The sequence below is a fragment of the Egretta garzetta genome, unplaced genomic scaffold, assembly GCF_000687185.1.
Source record: "Egretta garzetta isolate BGI_Z169 unplaced genomic scaffold, ASM68718v1 scaffold706, whole genome shotgun sequence".
In the NCBI taxonomy this organism is placed as follows: Eukaryota; Metazoa; Chordata; class Aves; order Pelecaniformes; family Ardeidae; genus Egretta; species Egretta garzetta.
The window spans coordinates 413,344-428,980 of NW_009260015.1; the positions used below are offsets into that span (position 1 = coordinate 413,344).

The following is a 15,637-nucleotide window of genomic DNA, read 5'->3' on the forward strand; positions in this document are numbered from 1 at the left end:
CTCCAATCTGCTGACAGTTTTAATCTTGCTTGCAAAGTGTTAACTATTGTAACATGGATGTTGCTGCACACTGGTGCTCTAGACTAAGCTACATTGCTCAACAGATGAGTGGTTGCATTTTGTACAAATGGATATTTTTACGATGTCTGGCCAATTCAAATTATTACATCTGTAATATAAATCTGTGTCCTAAATAATAGTATATTTTTAATTCACAGGATTATGGCATCACTAAATCTACTAAGATACTTGGTCATTAAGGATTGTGAAAATGATAATCAAGTAAGTACTAACTGATTTGAAAATGATTGATTAGCTAAGGGCTGAGAGCTGGATTCATGTGAATGCTGTTATCCTTGGTTCAGAAACATATTTTCTGAATTTTTTTTTGCAATGGTCAGTAATCCAGAAGTGATGTTTTATTAACTACATTAGCACATCTGTGATGTATTACTTTATTCTGATTAAATTTGATTGCATTCATACTTAATTGTTACTGTAAACAAGCTAATCCTTTTACTCTGCCTGATGAACTGTGGTCTATGTCCATAATTTTAGAGTGTGTCTCCCTAAAATCAAGTATTCCCATGAGAAGAAATATTTGTCACTCTTGCTTATTTATTCAGTGGTATCCCTCAAGCCTCCAAGTGGATTTCTTCAGAATAATAATACAAACCTTTGCAGTTCAAAAGATCCATTTTATTCATCTTTAGGCAAAATACTTTTTGTGCTATGTGCTGAAAGTTAATAGTATTAAGACGTCTCAGGAAGTATTTAATCAGCATATTTGAACAGTTTTTAGCGGGCAAAACAAAATTCTATATTTACAGCAACTGTGCAGCTGAATGATAGGCACACGTTAAAAGCTTCTTTAGGTATTAGCATAAAAAAATTCTTGTCTGTAAGATCTTTCTGCTGAAGTAACAAAAGGAATGGCCAGGCCAATCCAATTTTCTGCTACATTGCTTTACTGGATACAGCCAAGACTGTTTTATGCACAAAGGTAACTTGCCACCACTGTATTTTGCCTATGTTTTTATTATATGTATACCTCTTTACCTTCATTTCTCCTGTGTGTGGATGTTTGAGTGTAGATATTTCAGAAATACCCTGCATATTTAAACTTTGTATATTTAAAAAATTGAAACTGCCCTTATGTATTTTAACCATATAATATTATCCTACCTCAGTTTAAAGCAGGATTTTACAGCTTTAACTGTAAACCCCACTTCTTCTCTGTTTTGTTTATCTCTTTTCTGTCTGAAGCAGTCAGCAACATTTGTTACGGGTAGATCAGTGCAAGCTCTATTTGTTATTCAACTGCTGTTTGGCTTTTCAGTGTGGTGTATTATGATGGATCTGCTGTTGTTGAGTACAGTCAGTCCTGTCCACCTGCAGTTGATGGAAATGTGTTCCTGGATACTCAAGGGGAAACTCGCTTGAATTTCACAACTGGGTCGATATATGGATTCCATATTCTAGCAGCTGATATATAAGTGTTCTGGCTTGCATTGTGTCGCTACAGCATTGAAGAGCCAGTGGAATTATTTGTGGTTAGTTTTCCAATTACATTCCACTACCAAATGGCTACTTATTCTGATAGTAAATGCAACATCTGTTGACTCTTCCAAATCATTGTGTTCCACCAGTCCTCTAATTTATGTAATTCCGTAGCTTTTTATCCACTATATCATGCAGCAAGCAAGATCACCTGATCCAGTTGAAGATGTCCCTGCTCATTGCAAAGGGGTTGGACTAGATGACCTTTAAAGGTCCCTTCCAACCCAAATCATTCTATGATCTCCTTAGAAATAAATGTTTTGATTTTTTGTGTTAAAATATTTGTTTAAATTAGTCACAGTTTAAAGAAAAAATGGTTTTCAGTTGTGGAGTAAAGTCTTTCCTGACTGGAATAAGCAATGTCATGGTCAGATGAATATTCTAACCAGCAGATGAGTATCCTAAGGTGTTTTGTTGTTCTCCCCCAGTTCCTTGATTTTGTTTATGATTTGGAGTAATAGACTTCAGCATATAATTTTCTGTTTCCTAAAATACAAAAAAGAATTCTGATCAACTCCTAGAGCACTTTGAGATCTACGAATACAAGTTTTGTAAGTGCCTAATGATGTTATTAGTCTGAGAATAATAACAATACAACTTGCACTGATTACCAAAACCGTAATGAAAATGAATAGTAAAAATAGCTTTCAGTTGGTTCATTTCTAATTTACTATTTATGTAATTAGTTAGTATTGATAGACTGTATCTGTTTCTCAGATTTATGGAGTGATTACTATTTAAGTGCTCATTATGGTCCACACAGTTTCATGTCAATGCGCAGGTTTGTAAGAAAAGAGATTATTCCTCTTATTATTAAAAATGTAGACATAGGAGCACACAATTGCTGTAGCCATGCTGTCTAGTAACTGGCATAAAGAATGTCCCTACAGTTAGAGGAGAAAATAGCATCACCTCTTCTGAAGTTTTCCCTTAAATTTAGGCTCTGCCAGTTGTTCTTGACTTCCTCCCTGTCTCACTTCTTCATATAGTGCAAGTGGGGCAGAAAGAAAATGCTTCCTTTCATGTCAGCTCAGTCGTTTTGATCGCTGTGTAACAAGCACTTTCATTAATTGAGCTTAAAAACCAGTATTTTCCTGGAAAGTTATTTCTTTGGTTTTAGCCCCATTCTGGAGGAAGTAATTACTGCTTTTCTTATTTGACCAAATAACTTTGTGTCATTTAGCATTAAAATTTGGTGAATTTTCCGCTGTAATCAACAATCCTATTTAACACTGAGCGTTCTTATTTTTATCGTCCTTATTCTGCCCTTTGAGGATACTGCCTGAAGAAAGGAGTCATATAAATGGCTCCTATATCTCAAGACACAAAGACTGCTTTATATTTGTTTCCTTCCACAGCAGTTTTGTAACTACAAGCTTATAAGGTGCCAAGGCAGAGAAGTTTTCCTCTTGTGTTGCGTAACCTTGAACAGCCTTGCTTTTGAGCATCTTTTCCTTGTACCTCTTGCTTCCTGAGTGCTGTTGTTGTAAACGCCTCCTTTCGCCCATGCCAAATTGGGGAGTTCATGTGTCACTTCAGCTAAGTGTGCCTAGGGATGGGCTAGTAGGGTATTCAGTAACATTCCTACAATGCTTTTTAAGCTCAATGTGATAGAGAGAAGACCCTTACATATCTGGGGAGCATGACAGTCATCAGAGCTTTCATTTGGCAGCGCAATACAGTGTTAATTTGGCAACATGAATTTAAATAATTCAGCAGCAAAATGGCACAAATATCTTGGAGGAATCTACAACTGCTGTTTACTCACTGTAGAGATTCTAGCCTGAGAACGTGGCTACTACCCCTCTTTCAACAGACCAAGATCCTTTCAGCTTTGCTTACAAGAACAAGTTGAAAATACGCGTTTTCAGTGCTGTAGTTACCAGCCTACATACTAAGTTTTTCCTCCCTTCCCCCACCTTTTTTTTTGGTTGTTCTTTTTTGTTTTCTTTTTTGTTCTCTTTTTTTTTTGACTGCTTCATCCTCTAATTTTCCACAAATAATCTTGAAAATGTGAGAGAGAGGGAGAGAAGCTTAAAAGTCCATCGTGGTGCTATTCAGTCTAAAATGGACGAGTCGAAATTATCTTTTTCTTTTTCTTCCCAGCACAGAAGTGTATGTTATTAAGACCAGTCCAAAAACTTGTGCTCAAAACGTTAGCATTGCAATGCTCCATTGGAACTAATTTGTACCTTTCTCTGTTCTGTTTGAATAGACTGGCGTATGGACCACACTTGCCAAGATTGAGCAGAATTTTTTAAAACCGCTGCATGTGGGACTCAATATGTCAAAAGCACACTATGAAGCAGAAATAAAGAACAAGAAAGAGAACAGAAGAGGTTAGTTATTTTCTTTTTTTTTCTTCGCTTTGTTCATATTTAGAAACTTTGGAAATCCTTTGGAAACAAAGAATTGGTGAGTGCTCTATAGATGATGTTTTATTTAACCACTGACACTATTCCAAATTTCAAATAATAATTCAGTAGTTGCTACATTTGATATTAATAATCTTCATAATTGGTCAGAAAAATCTGGACTGGTTTCTCTCTCATCGTATTTGTAAACCTTATAGAAACCTGATAGAAATGTCACATGAAGATCTTGAAAGCTTGTTCTGCATTTATACTTTTGATTTTAAGGTTAGACAGGAGCATCTAAGTCTCTCTGTGAATATATAGCCATTAGGTTTCATGCTAGGTGTGGGAGAAGAAATAATTCACGCAGCAAATAGGTGCTCTCTTAAACACTCAGGGATTCCATTCTGGATTTTTTTATGATTTTTTTTTAATTTATTTATTTTTTTAATCCAACACACAGAGTCAGATTCTGCTCTGGGTAAAGCAGACACATTCCACAGGGCATAAGAGCTATAGCTGCTTTAGGCCATCTCTGTGTGTGTCAGATTTGCCATTCCTTTCTGCTCTCCAATATAATTAAGACAGACCAAGGAACTTGCTTCTGCTACCAAAAATGTCAGCATGGCTTTTTGCCCCTAGTCTTATCCTCTTCTGTTGTTGTAAACTCTCTGAGGCAGAGAAGGGGAATTTTTCTGAAGGCAACCTGTGGATATCTTTCTAAAGGGAACCATTTAAAATTAATCAGGAAGCTTTTATTTTAAGTCCCTCTTATGTTTCTCTAGCCTTTGACAAAGCTTAAAGAGATTTGAGCTCGGGAGAGAACATCTGACTTGTAATAGTAAATGGTTTAGCCTTTCTCCCCAAAGTATAATCTTTGTGAGCATAATGTTGAATTTCAAATATGTGGTCTGAATGTAAGAGTGGTTTTCCCCTTAGTTTTCAGACTTGTCCTTGTAGTTTTGCCTGCTGCAAGTAATCTGTCTGAAACGGAGAAGCCTGCAGCCTTTTCTTAGTAAAATAAGTATTTCATGTCTGGTTTCATTAAGTCAAGCTAAAGAACCCTTTATTATCTCTCTGGATGTGGAAATACTAAAAATATATCAAAAATGACCAGATCTAATAATTTTTTTCCCTCTTAAGGAGGAATTAAGGAGCTATGTACAATTGTTTTGAGTTGCAGCTATCACCTGTTTAGTAATGTAGTCATATGTGATACAGAAAGCGCACGTACAGCATCCAGCTCAAACTGTCTTTCTCTTAAGGATCAGCACCTTCTGTGCTGTGTTGGGTCAGTCCCTAGGTTTGTGGTTTTTAACAGTTACTGTCTACAAATACTAATATTTTAAATAAGTTTTAGAATGAAAAGAATATGTGAAACAGCCGCCTGATCTCTGGTTGGTTATTTTCTTCTACAGAGGCACACAGTTCTAACACAGTTTGTTCTGTAACTGTGAGTGGGGAGAAGATGCCTGCCATGACTACTGAAATGCAGCTTCAGGTGAGTTTGCATTTCCTCCGCAAGTTACTCAGAAGTATTGAAACTTCCTTTTCAACCCAGGGACAAACGTACATATACAGCGGGGGAAAAAACCCAAAATTTCTTCTATTAAAAATAACATTAATGTCTTTTTGTCATTTCAGGTTTTACATTCTGCTCTCTTCACATTTGATTTAATAGAAAGTGTGCTAGCTCGAGTAGAAGAACTCATTGAAGTGAAAATAAAAGCGGTAATGGATGAAAACAGTTAGGTCAGCTGATGTATTTGAATTCACATGCTTCTTACAAGATAATTTTGACTGTGAGACTTTAGTTTTGAAAAGGAGGCTACCAACCTTCCAACAAAAGCGATTTAGAGTGGCCTCTAGAAGAATTGCAAATGCTGCTCTTCATCAGTCTTGTTCCTGTTCTTTTTTTAGTTTCTTGTGCTATTGTTGTATGCGATTCACAGAGATGGCTTATTTACTAAAGTGCTCCTCTTCAGAATTTGATGCTTTTTCTTAAGTTTAGAAACTAAAAACAAGGTTTGGGGGTTTTTTTTCTTATGCTGTCCAAGGAGGTATGGCTGTGCATTTATTTTTCTGTTGACTTTCAAAATTTGTTAGACAATAATTGAGGACTGGTGTTGTGAATTACAAAGATTTTTATAAAGTGACTGGAGAACCATTAATTAAAAAGCACTATGTAAGCACAAGGTATTTTTATTAGCACTTTTTAATGTTGACAGACAAGCTTCAATATTTACAAAGAGGACTGTGAGGTATAGATAGATCACAGTAGAAACATTTTGGCAGGGAAACAAGGTTTAAAGAAAAACAAACACATCAACTTTGAGCCAAATAAAATGCAAAAACTTAGTAAGACAACAGATAACACTTGTGTTTAAAAAACCACACTGTGTAAGATTTCATACATATACCTGTTTATGCAGGGGAAACCTATATTTTGGAGTTGTTTTGATCATCCTTACCTTTAATGATAAAGTTTTTCTTAAGATATATAAAATATTTTGGGAAATACTTATAAAGAGATGAGCTCATAAGTTCAGAATCAAGTTAAAAGTAAGGATGGCTCATCTGCAGTTTCTTAGAATGCACATTTGGTATAATGTATGCTATTTTTCTCTGTATAGTTATTTAATATAAACTTTCATTCCAAATGCACAAGTTGTACATACAGTCTTTTGAAATGTAACCATATTTTTAAGAACATGCTATATTTTGTTTAAAATGTAGCCACTCTATTTATGAATAAAACCCCAAAATACTAAATTAATTACAGTGCAACTGGTACTCCTGGTGCATCTTCCAAACTGGACTGTTTTCTATTATTTGCGCTTTTGTCACTGCCATTTGGTAACGAGCATCATCTGCTTGTGGCTTGGAAGTTACCTTAGAGGAACAAAAAAGATTATGAGTAGGACTCAGTAACTCCTAGGTAATAGAATATTCAACATCTTGTTTTTCAAATAGTAAAATGTTCAAATGTAAAATTATTCAGCAGTGAAACCTGAAGCATGCTTTCTGAAGTAGGTATTCAGGAATGATGTACACAGAGGTGATTCGATGTATGCTTTTAGGTGCAAGACGAGTCCTAAAATAACCAGTCCTGTCAGCTTTGCTTCTGATTATCTGGGTAGTATGTCAGCAGGAGTTGGATATGGTAGCTCAGGATTAGTTGGATGGTATTGCTCCCTTGGCCGTGTCTGTTAACTGGGGGCAAAAAAGCTCCTTTTTTAGGCCCTATACCAGTTAGGGATTCGCTGGCAAAAGCTGAGCTCATTAAACTGGCTTTGCACTGCATCCGTAAGAAATAACGTAATGGCAACCGATAGATTTCTGGTGTATGCTGTCATCACTTCTTACAGGGCTCTGCTGCTGAAGTTTGGTGTAAACATTCCAAACAAGTAGAAAAGCAAACTCAAGTTTGTAGGAGCAGCAGTAATCTGGAGAGGGTTTATGTTAATGCTGCACTAAGAGACTGGGCCAGACATCAGTAGATTCCAGAAAGAGTTTAAGTACGGTATTCAACACTGTAATAAGTATTTAACAGCTTTTGCCATATTATGGGTGAGATGTAGCTTACACGCTTTTAAAATGATGAATACTCTGAATAGGTTAATGCTTATTATTTTGAGATGCCCACTTCAGGAAGGGATAAAATGTAAATTCATATTTGATTACTAACATGCCATCCAACCACCTCCTTTTATTTTTGGCACATGGGATGCTGCTAGTGTTGTTATAGTTAATATCTAAATTGGATATTTCATGGAAAAATGTTCTTTAAAGAGGCTCAGTAAATAGATTTAATTAATAATGTGTTGATGCATACAAGGTATGTTGCAGATACACAGAAATTACACTCATTAACCTGTAGAAATAACATACTAGTATGTGCATCATTAAAAAACTATACCTAACTAGAGTTTTTTGATTGGCATTTTTACTTTAAGTTGAAGTCATTATGAATTTAGATCTCATGCTGGTTCTGCACTCATCAATGAAATGAAAACATCCTAACTTAAGAGCCTAATTAGCTCATAAATATCTAATCTGTCTTCATAGATGCTATTAAGAACTTTTAAAGTTACCCTTAACAATAGTTTAAAGACTCAGCTAAAGCATGAGAGTAACAGTCCTACCTCAGTGTATTACATGGACTGTGGTCAGTACGACCCAAAAAGTTCCATTAAGGAAAAAGAAATATTTTCTAGTTTTTGGCTTTTCCTGGCTAATATACTTCTGACAAACTAGTATTTTTAAGTAGTGCCACCAGACTTACCTTAGCTATAGTTAGCATTAACTTCACAGTTTCAGCAGTATTATGAACTGGTATTACACGTAAATTACTGCCCAGGAATCTGCACATCAAAATAAATTAAGTTTAAGGTTACTGTTAGAACAGACATCTAATTTGTTATGCCATAAAACTCAAAAAGCATTCCCATGTGATGTAAACAACTTCTTATCGTGCCTTCACCGCAAGTACATAGAAGATGGCTTTTATCTTTAAAGGCCACTGGGGAGTTCACGCTGTTTGTGTAGCCATCTGTCCCCTTTCTGTGCCACTTGTTTAGGTGGGATTTGGAAGGGCTCATTTCTTTTCCTAGGCCTCCTTGACACTCAGTCAATCAAATCAACACTTCTTAAGCACGTGTACATTCAGAGAGAATGAAACCCCCTTCTGCTGTATTGTTGAAGACTGTCTGTTCTCAGTGCCAGTAAAAAAATGTTTGGGTTGGTTGTTTTTTTAATGGCTGTGGAAGAACACTGGGAAGTATCTAAGAACACCTGCTAAGAATACATCAGAATTTGAATAAATCTAAATATAGCAATCTGTACGTGAGATGTGATTAAGATAATGGGATAATTCTGCTACAAATTTCATGTAAAGACTTGTCCATTCAAATAATTTATAACTCTCAAATAATTCATACGCATTCATTCTTGAGAATGGAATCTGAAGATTTAAAAAACTAGCATCGGTTGTCCTTCGGCGTGGTCACGGAGGAGAGAGAGATCAAAGCTTAGGCAAGCGCAGAGCCTCTCAAGACTTGTATCCAGTTAGCGTTGCTGCCGCTTTCTGGTGTAGGGCCAAAACACGAGAGGGACTTAACAACAAAGAACGAGGAATTTTAAATAATCAAAGATGTAATCCAAGGAGAGCGCCCAGCTGCTCAGCTGTGCCCTCCCCTTGTGACCGCCACCTGTTCTTCCCCGCAATCTGTTTGATGACTTGGACTCGTTCACACTGAGACCCGTGCTGGTCAGGCGTCTGACCTGAACTCCTCTAATTAGCAAAAATAAATGTTACAGGCAGTGTCCCTCCCTAAGAGTAGGTACTCGGGTGACTCCTGAGTTCTGCTAAAATCTGATGCAGAAACTGTGGTTTGATTTACATTTAGGGATCAGGGAAATAAATAGACGCAACTTCGCTAATACTAGGAAAGGGCTAAGCAACATGTGAGTGAACAAAGAGCAACAAAGAACAATTACATGTACGTACCTAGATTCATGGAAATCCATTTCTCTCAATAGCTTTGCTTCTAGTTACAGCAGGTCTAAATTTAGTTTGTATTTTATTAATTTGATTGATGGGCAGAATATTGCCATTAAAACACAAGGCTGGTCTTTGCTCCAAGGTGTTTAAAAATTAGCGTGCAGATTTACTGAGTGGAATGCTCACTTGAGCTGTGATGAGCAACCTGATCTAGTTAGCGGTGTCCCTGCTCACTGCAGGGGGGTTGGACTGGATGACCTCTAGGGGTCCCTTCCAACCCAAAACATTCTAAGATTCTAAGATTCTAAGATTCTAAGATTCTAAGATTCTAAGATTCTAAGATTCTAAGATTCTAAGATTCTAAGATTCTAAGATTCTAAGATTCTAAGATATTCCGATAGCTTTTCTCCCCCTTCCCCTGTGATACATGCAACCCTACATAAAGCATTCGTGGTGCTGAACAGCAGTCCTATAATGTTCTCAATAATAATAAAAAAAAAACAAACCTTCCCAATTGCAACAAAACCACAGATAAGCAGAAAGAAACGGTAATACAGGAAGACCTGAAAATACCAGGGGATTTTGTTTTTTTAACAAATCCAACAGGCGACTTGTCGTTTGAGAGAACATGGCACAAGTTTGGAACCCCCCCCTTCCAATGCAAAAGCTCAGTCAGTGATTTGCATAGCACAACTCCGAGCTGCCAGGTGCATCTAAAATATAATTGTGCCTTGCCAGCATCAATTTGGTATGGTCTGCAATGACAACAAAACTATTATTTTTATTTTAATAAAATTACTGACTTGCCAAATGGAATATTATTTCAACCCCCTCACATTTGTTAGTGGTCAACACGTGCACGAAATCCGTTGTCTGTAACCACAAAGCAGGCTGAGAATGAGCATTGCCATCAGCTGAATAACATGTTCTTGCTGAACGGTGACAGAGCCTTTGCGACCTCTCATGAAAATTTATGGAATTTTCACAAATGGGTAATATATTTCCTACATTTCATCCCATGCACTCTGCTACTCATCAGCATTTGGCAGTGTGCCCAGGGTTTAACGAAACCAGTGCCAGTTTCAAGGAGCTAAAGATCAAAGGCTGCATTAGAATAGTCACTTCTTTGATGTCAAGAAGGAAAATCAACTGCAGGTAGGACTACTGTACCTACCAGAAAATAGCTTCCACTACAAGCACGGAGCACAACCTGGTAACTGTTGTTGGCAGGTATGTACTGAAACACACAAGTTTTCAGGCTTCATTAGAAATCACAGATAAAATTTTAATGTCCAGTTTTATACGTTTGCTGTAAAATAAGATGGATAATTTCAATTGTTCTGGCTCTGTATAATAGACACTGTTCCAGGTAAACAGATTTTAAAAGTGGGCAAGGAATCTGTGCTTTACAATAAAGCCTTTTCTCATGAAGAAAACTTGCCTCCTCTGTTTTGAAAATGACCATGAAAAATGCTGACAGAGCTAAGAAAATTGCCTTATTCTCCAGTTCAGGAGAAAACTTTAAGAAGAATTGTATGACATAACCCTAAAGTGATTGAAACGGATGTTTTTTGCTATGTTTCGAGCAATGTTCCCTTTTGTCCCCTATGACACATCAGATTGATTCACTTGGTATTCTTTTCATTTGCCATTGATAAACATATGCTTTAAATAATTTTCCAGTGCATTAGCAAAATAAAGTTCATATTCCTGAAAATAATTCCTAAAATAACATTCCTGAATCCAGGACTGCTGCTTCAGACCTTCCTAGCGATAAAAATTCTGGTTTGATGCTGAAATCATACCTTCTCTGAATCCTAAACATGACATTCCATTCTTCTGGTCCATGAAGAGCAGCCGACAAAACCAAAAAACTGTTCCGATGAATGTTTATGAACTTCTGAATTCTTCTGAAAAACTGTTCTTCCCCTGCCATAAGCAAGGCTTGAGTGTCTGCCAGTATAAACGCAACACCTATTGAAGAAGTTGATATAAATGTATATATGTCGTGGCAGTAACGTGATTTAAGTTCTCACCACAAACCAGGAAGTAGAATTCTTACTCAAACATTAGTTTAAAAGGCAATGGAACAAACACGTGAATGAATTTACACATCTTGACAGTGAAATGCAACCATGAGATTTAGCCAGCAATGACTAGTATTTTTAAGATATAACTACACATGACTCAGAGGTTATTTTCGACCATAGCATCAAAACCACCCAACTGTTCACCCGAAGTCCAGGCACCTGAATGCCTTTGAAAGCACATGCTTCAGGAGCAAGCAACTGCTATAATGGAACGAATTTAGGGCAAATGCAAAGACTGGCTGAAGAGGTCAGCGAGTCCCGTTTCTAAATGAGATAAACAAACACACCTGTAACATCTTAAAAGTATGCTAAACTGTCTACCATGAAAAATGAAATTATAACCCCGTCAACTAAGTTATTCTGAAAGGGAAAGTTAAGAAGGCTGAAGTTTAGGAGGCTTAACAGAAGACTAGGCCAACGTGTGCTGTGTTAATCCTTGTAGTTCAGGAAAGCTTCAGCTTAAGGATCTCATCTACCTGTCTAAAGCATCTTCTGCTCTAAAAAGGAAGGATAGATATTTCATGTTTGCAGTTCCAGTGATGTCCTCATCAAACCTGCTCAAAGAATCCCTTCCCTAACTCCTCCGCTACCACCAGGTCTGCAAACTCAACTTGGAAGATGAAAGCCAAGGATCTTAGTTCACTTTTGGGCTTACAGCCATGAATACTAACGCTCTAGTGTATCTGTTCTACAATACACCCCAAAAAAGTAACACCCAATGAAAATGTTTCATCCCCAAAGTGCTCTGCTCCAGCCTCTGATTTATGTGCAAACACAGCACAGCTCCTTCCTGTATTGCACGACGTTCCAACAAGGCAGCTTTTAATCAGTTTAGTGTAGCCTACAACAGGGCCTGATCTCATACCCCATTAGATCTTATGTATTTAAAAACATAAACTTCAAAGTACTGTACCAGAAAGAGAAAAAATCACGGATCCATTTTCCACCGATTCTGAATATCGAACTCGGTGTTGTTGCCTCTGGAGAATCGTAGAAATTTCATGATTCTAAATAAATGTTAAAAGGTCATTGTTAAAATACATTTTCAGCCAACAAGTTAGATGACAAAAATATTCTTAAAGCATTTTCTGAACCATTATAGATAGAACTTTAGCGCTGTTGTTTAAAAAATATTTTTATTCCACTTACAATAAAAAAAAGTAGTAAATGGTAATTAAACTTTTTCAGTTAATGAAATTTTGAAAAATTTGCATTGGAAGTCATCAAACATTGAATGAAAATTCTGTACATATACATTCAGTTTGCCACAGGAAGCTCTTGCATAATACATAAAGAAGCACATTTTACAGTCTATTTTTTAAGATGTGCTAAACGAGGATTTGCAGAAGTGAGGAACGTTCAGTAGTGTGCTTCTATGACTCCTCTTAATTAGACTGCATTATTTTCACAGATGTCAGCATTTCATCTGGAAGATAGTTCAGAAAATCTGTATGGGACATGATTTTCTTTAAAGCTTTTTGACAGAATGCAATCCACTCAGAAAAACTGGAACATGTCACTACACAACATAATCATCTACAGAATGGAGTGGGTTTGGATACATTTTTTCAGCCTGCAAAAAGCATTTCTGCAGTATGTTCCACAGAAACTGCTCAAATATACACATTTTAAAAATAAAACCTCTGAATCCTTTTTAGGTAATATATTCTTTAACCTCCCCATTTAAAACGCAGCCAACCTGCCTATATAGGGAAGTGTCGTGATTTAGTGGAAGCGTACAAAATGAAGTCAGGATAGCAAGTGAACCCTGAAGGAGACAGTAACCAGAAATGTTATGCTTTCAATTGGTTTGGAAAGGGAACACTCAATGACAGCTGCTTATGAGATATAACTACAATTTTGGAAAACCTCTCTGCTTCGAAGCCACTGCTGACAGTGAATTATTTAATGCACCTATATAAATAACAGCTATAAGAAAAGGATAGCTGCACAGGGAAAAGAGAAAGGTCATAACCAAAACTGATACAAAGCAATGCCTTTGTAAAAGAAAAGCCATCTTAGATTTGTATTCACCTATTTCCATATCTTTGCTCACTGTGAGCCCTTACCAACAGCAGCAGCTTTGAGTAGAGCTGGGGCTTTTATGAACAGGAGTGAGTTATGCTGGTATAGCTGATGAGATCACTGCCCTCCGATACCTCTCACCATATTATGGATTAAGTTGCTCTTGAAGGAGTGCCCAAACTGGAACAGTTTACAGGCTGTCATTCCAAGACAAGCAGGCAAATAAGAACATGCTTTAAACTGAGGTGATTCGAGAATTACTTCAACACCATTTATACAGCAGAGATGGGGTGATAACCTTGTCAGCCAAGCCAGCGTAAGATACCCTTGCTTGTGAATCAAAGCTCTCTTGCCTCTAAATTCTCTCCAGCTGGCATGAAATTGGTCTCAGCTGCAGGAACTAATTACCAGCTCCTTGACATACCCTTTCACTTTACTGAGGAAAACAGTCCAGGCTTCTGATATTAACGGATATAAATATACATTAGTAGCTGTAAGACTCGCTATTTTAAACTGAATTGCACACTTACTGAGTAATAATCTACCCTGATGTTGATATTGTATAGTACAAAATAAAGCGTTCAGGGAGAAATTCAGATAATTAAAAACATTTCTGATGGAATCATTCATAGTGCTAATTGAAAGCAGCCTCAGTGCAGCGCAAAAATGATGCATCAGGAGGACAATCCTAAAGCAGTATAACCCAGAACAGCAGGTGGCAAGAATACTAAATGGGTACAGAAGTAGCTAAGTAGCTAGGAGAAAAACCACACACACAAAAAGAACCAGTACTATAGTAGAAACAACTTCAGACTAATGTCACTGTTTTTTCCTCAAAAAACTATATTTATTGACATTGCATAAAATATTTCCACTTATAGAATAGAGGAAATGCTTCTTTCAGTGTTTCTTAGTGAGTCAGATGCTGGTCTTGACAAGGGGTATTGTACCTGAAGAGCTGTACTCATAATAACTGTTGTTATCCATCTTGACTCTTCCTGCCCACCACTTTCTGTCATTTTTTTCAAGGGTTTAATGGCTCTGTAGTGAAATCTCAGCTGCCACCTTCTGAAAAGCTTGGAAAAAGAAAGATGACAAACATTGCCTGCCAGTTAAAGAGGTGAAATGTTTAAGGTACACAGATCCATTAAAGATCTGACTAAAAAACTGGGCATTACCCTATTCTCCAAAATGTATACAGGTGCCTACTTCTACTGAACTAATTTAAGATGGCAATTAGATACCTAAATAGCTTTAAAGAATCTGTATCGGAGAGGGCTTCCTCTATAAGGCATGACAGGGAGAGCTGCATAATGAATAAATTACTTCAGAAAAACATTCCTGAAAGCACTTAAAACTACTAAAGAATATTTGTCCTATTTTTAAAGGGCATGTTTGTCACTGTGCACCTTTTACACTAAGATATTTTTGGGAAGACTGCCCCAGGCCTACTGCCCAGCCTGGAGTGGCCCACCATGCCGCAGGCCGGAGCACTAGTTCTTTTCATGTACTTTTGCATTTTACTCTTCTGAAAATATTTCTGGATATGCAGGTTGGCAGGCGTTTCTATTTCAGTAAGGCTCATGTGGTGCAGCTGGGGACACTGAAGCTCCCTGGGAAGAGAGAGTGAGGAACCCTGAGGCTGGGCCTGGCCTCGCCTCACATCCCTGAGGCGCCCGCCTGAGGCACGGCGGCACTGCGTGCTGCGCCGGGGGTCAGAGCCCTGGTTTCCACAAAATAAATAGTAATACTAATAAATATAACCGGGCCTCTCCTCATTTTAAAAACCTGGTAAGGCGTTAAAGCGCTCCCAACAACCAAATGAAGCGAATATAGCTTACTGCTAAGAAAGCCACTCAGGCCTTGGCGGGAAGTGAGGAGGTACGGCAGCCAGTTGCCTTTCCTCAGGCCCGCTCGACTCCTTCCTGCTGCTCCACCGTGCCCTGATGGGATGCTGTGGAAAGCCCTATCTTCTTGTAAGTGTCTCCATAAAAGTCTTCCAGCAACCTGGTGTTGGCCTGAGAGACTGCTGCCACACATTGCGTGACATTTTTCGGTGATTAAAAGGGACTGGAAGGACACCAGGCAGAACAAGTGGGTGTAAG

The 15,637-nt window shown here is 37.6% G+C and overlaps 2 protein-coding genes across 6 annotated transcripts in view; one reads left to right on the forward strand and one right to left on the reverse strand.

The window, feature by feature from the left end:
* The window catches only part of GLMN (glomulin, FKBP associated protein), a 24,153-nt gene extending 15,946 nt beyond the window's left edge, over positions 1 to 8,207 (forward strand). For all 5 annotated transcript variants that reach the window (XM_009640617.2, XM_035896092.1, XM_035896093.1 and 2 more), the window contains 4 exons: positions 219 to 282; positions 3,776 to 3,899; positions 5,333 to 5,415; positions 5,559 to 8,207. In XM_009640617.2, the coding sequence (XP_009638912.1) occupies positions 219 to 282; positions 3,776 to 3,899; positions 5,333 to 5,415; positions 5,559 to 5,666 (379 nt within the window). In that variant the 3' untranslated portion in view covers positions 5,667 to 8,207. The remainder of the gene's footprint in view (positions 1 to 218; positions 283 to 3,775; positions 3,900 to 5,332; positions 5,416 to 5,558) is intronic.
* CUNH1orf146 (chromosome unknown C1orf146 homolog) lies at positions 6,498 to 14,629 on the reverse strand. The gene is made up of 5 exons (XM_035896096.1): positions 14,483 to 14,629; positions 12,420 to 12,514; positions 11,223 to 11,405; positions 8,200 to 8,278; positions 6,498 to 6,806 (listed from the first exon to the last, which is right to left on the reverse strand). The coding sequence occupies exons 1-5, from the start codon at positions 14,549 to 14,551 to the stop codon at positions 6,687 to 6,689; spliced, it is 546 nt and encodes a 181-aa protein (XP_035751989.1). The 5' UTR covers positions 14,552 to 14,629; the 3' UTR covers positions 6,498 to 6,686.
* Between the last annotated feature and the right edge of the window lie 1,008 nt (positions 14,630 to 15,637).

Bases quoted from the DNA above. Each gene is read 5' to 3' on its own strand.
- CUNH1orf146 (XM_035896096.1), bottom strand. From the start codon at position 14,551: ATGACAGAAAGTGGTGGGCAGGAAGAGTCAAGATGGATAACAACAGTT. The intron at 11,406-12,419 runs TACAGTACTTTG...TACATTTATATC, and splicing joins GTGATTTTTTCTCTTTCTGG to AACTTCTTCAATAGGTGTTG. The intron at 6,807-8,199 runs GTAAGTCTGGTG...TGTTCCTCTAAG, and splicing joins TAATGCTAACTATAGCTAAG to GTAACTTCCAAGCCACAAGC.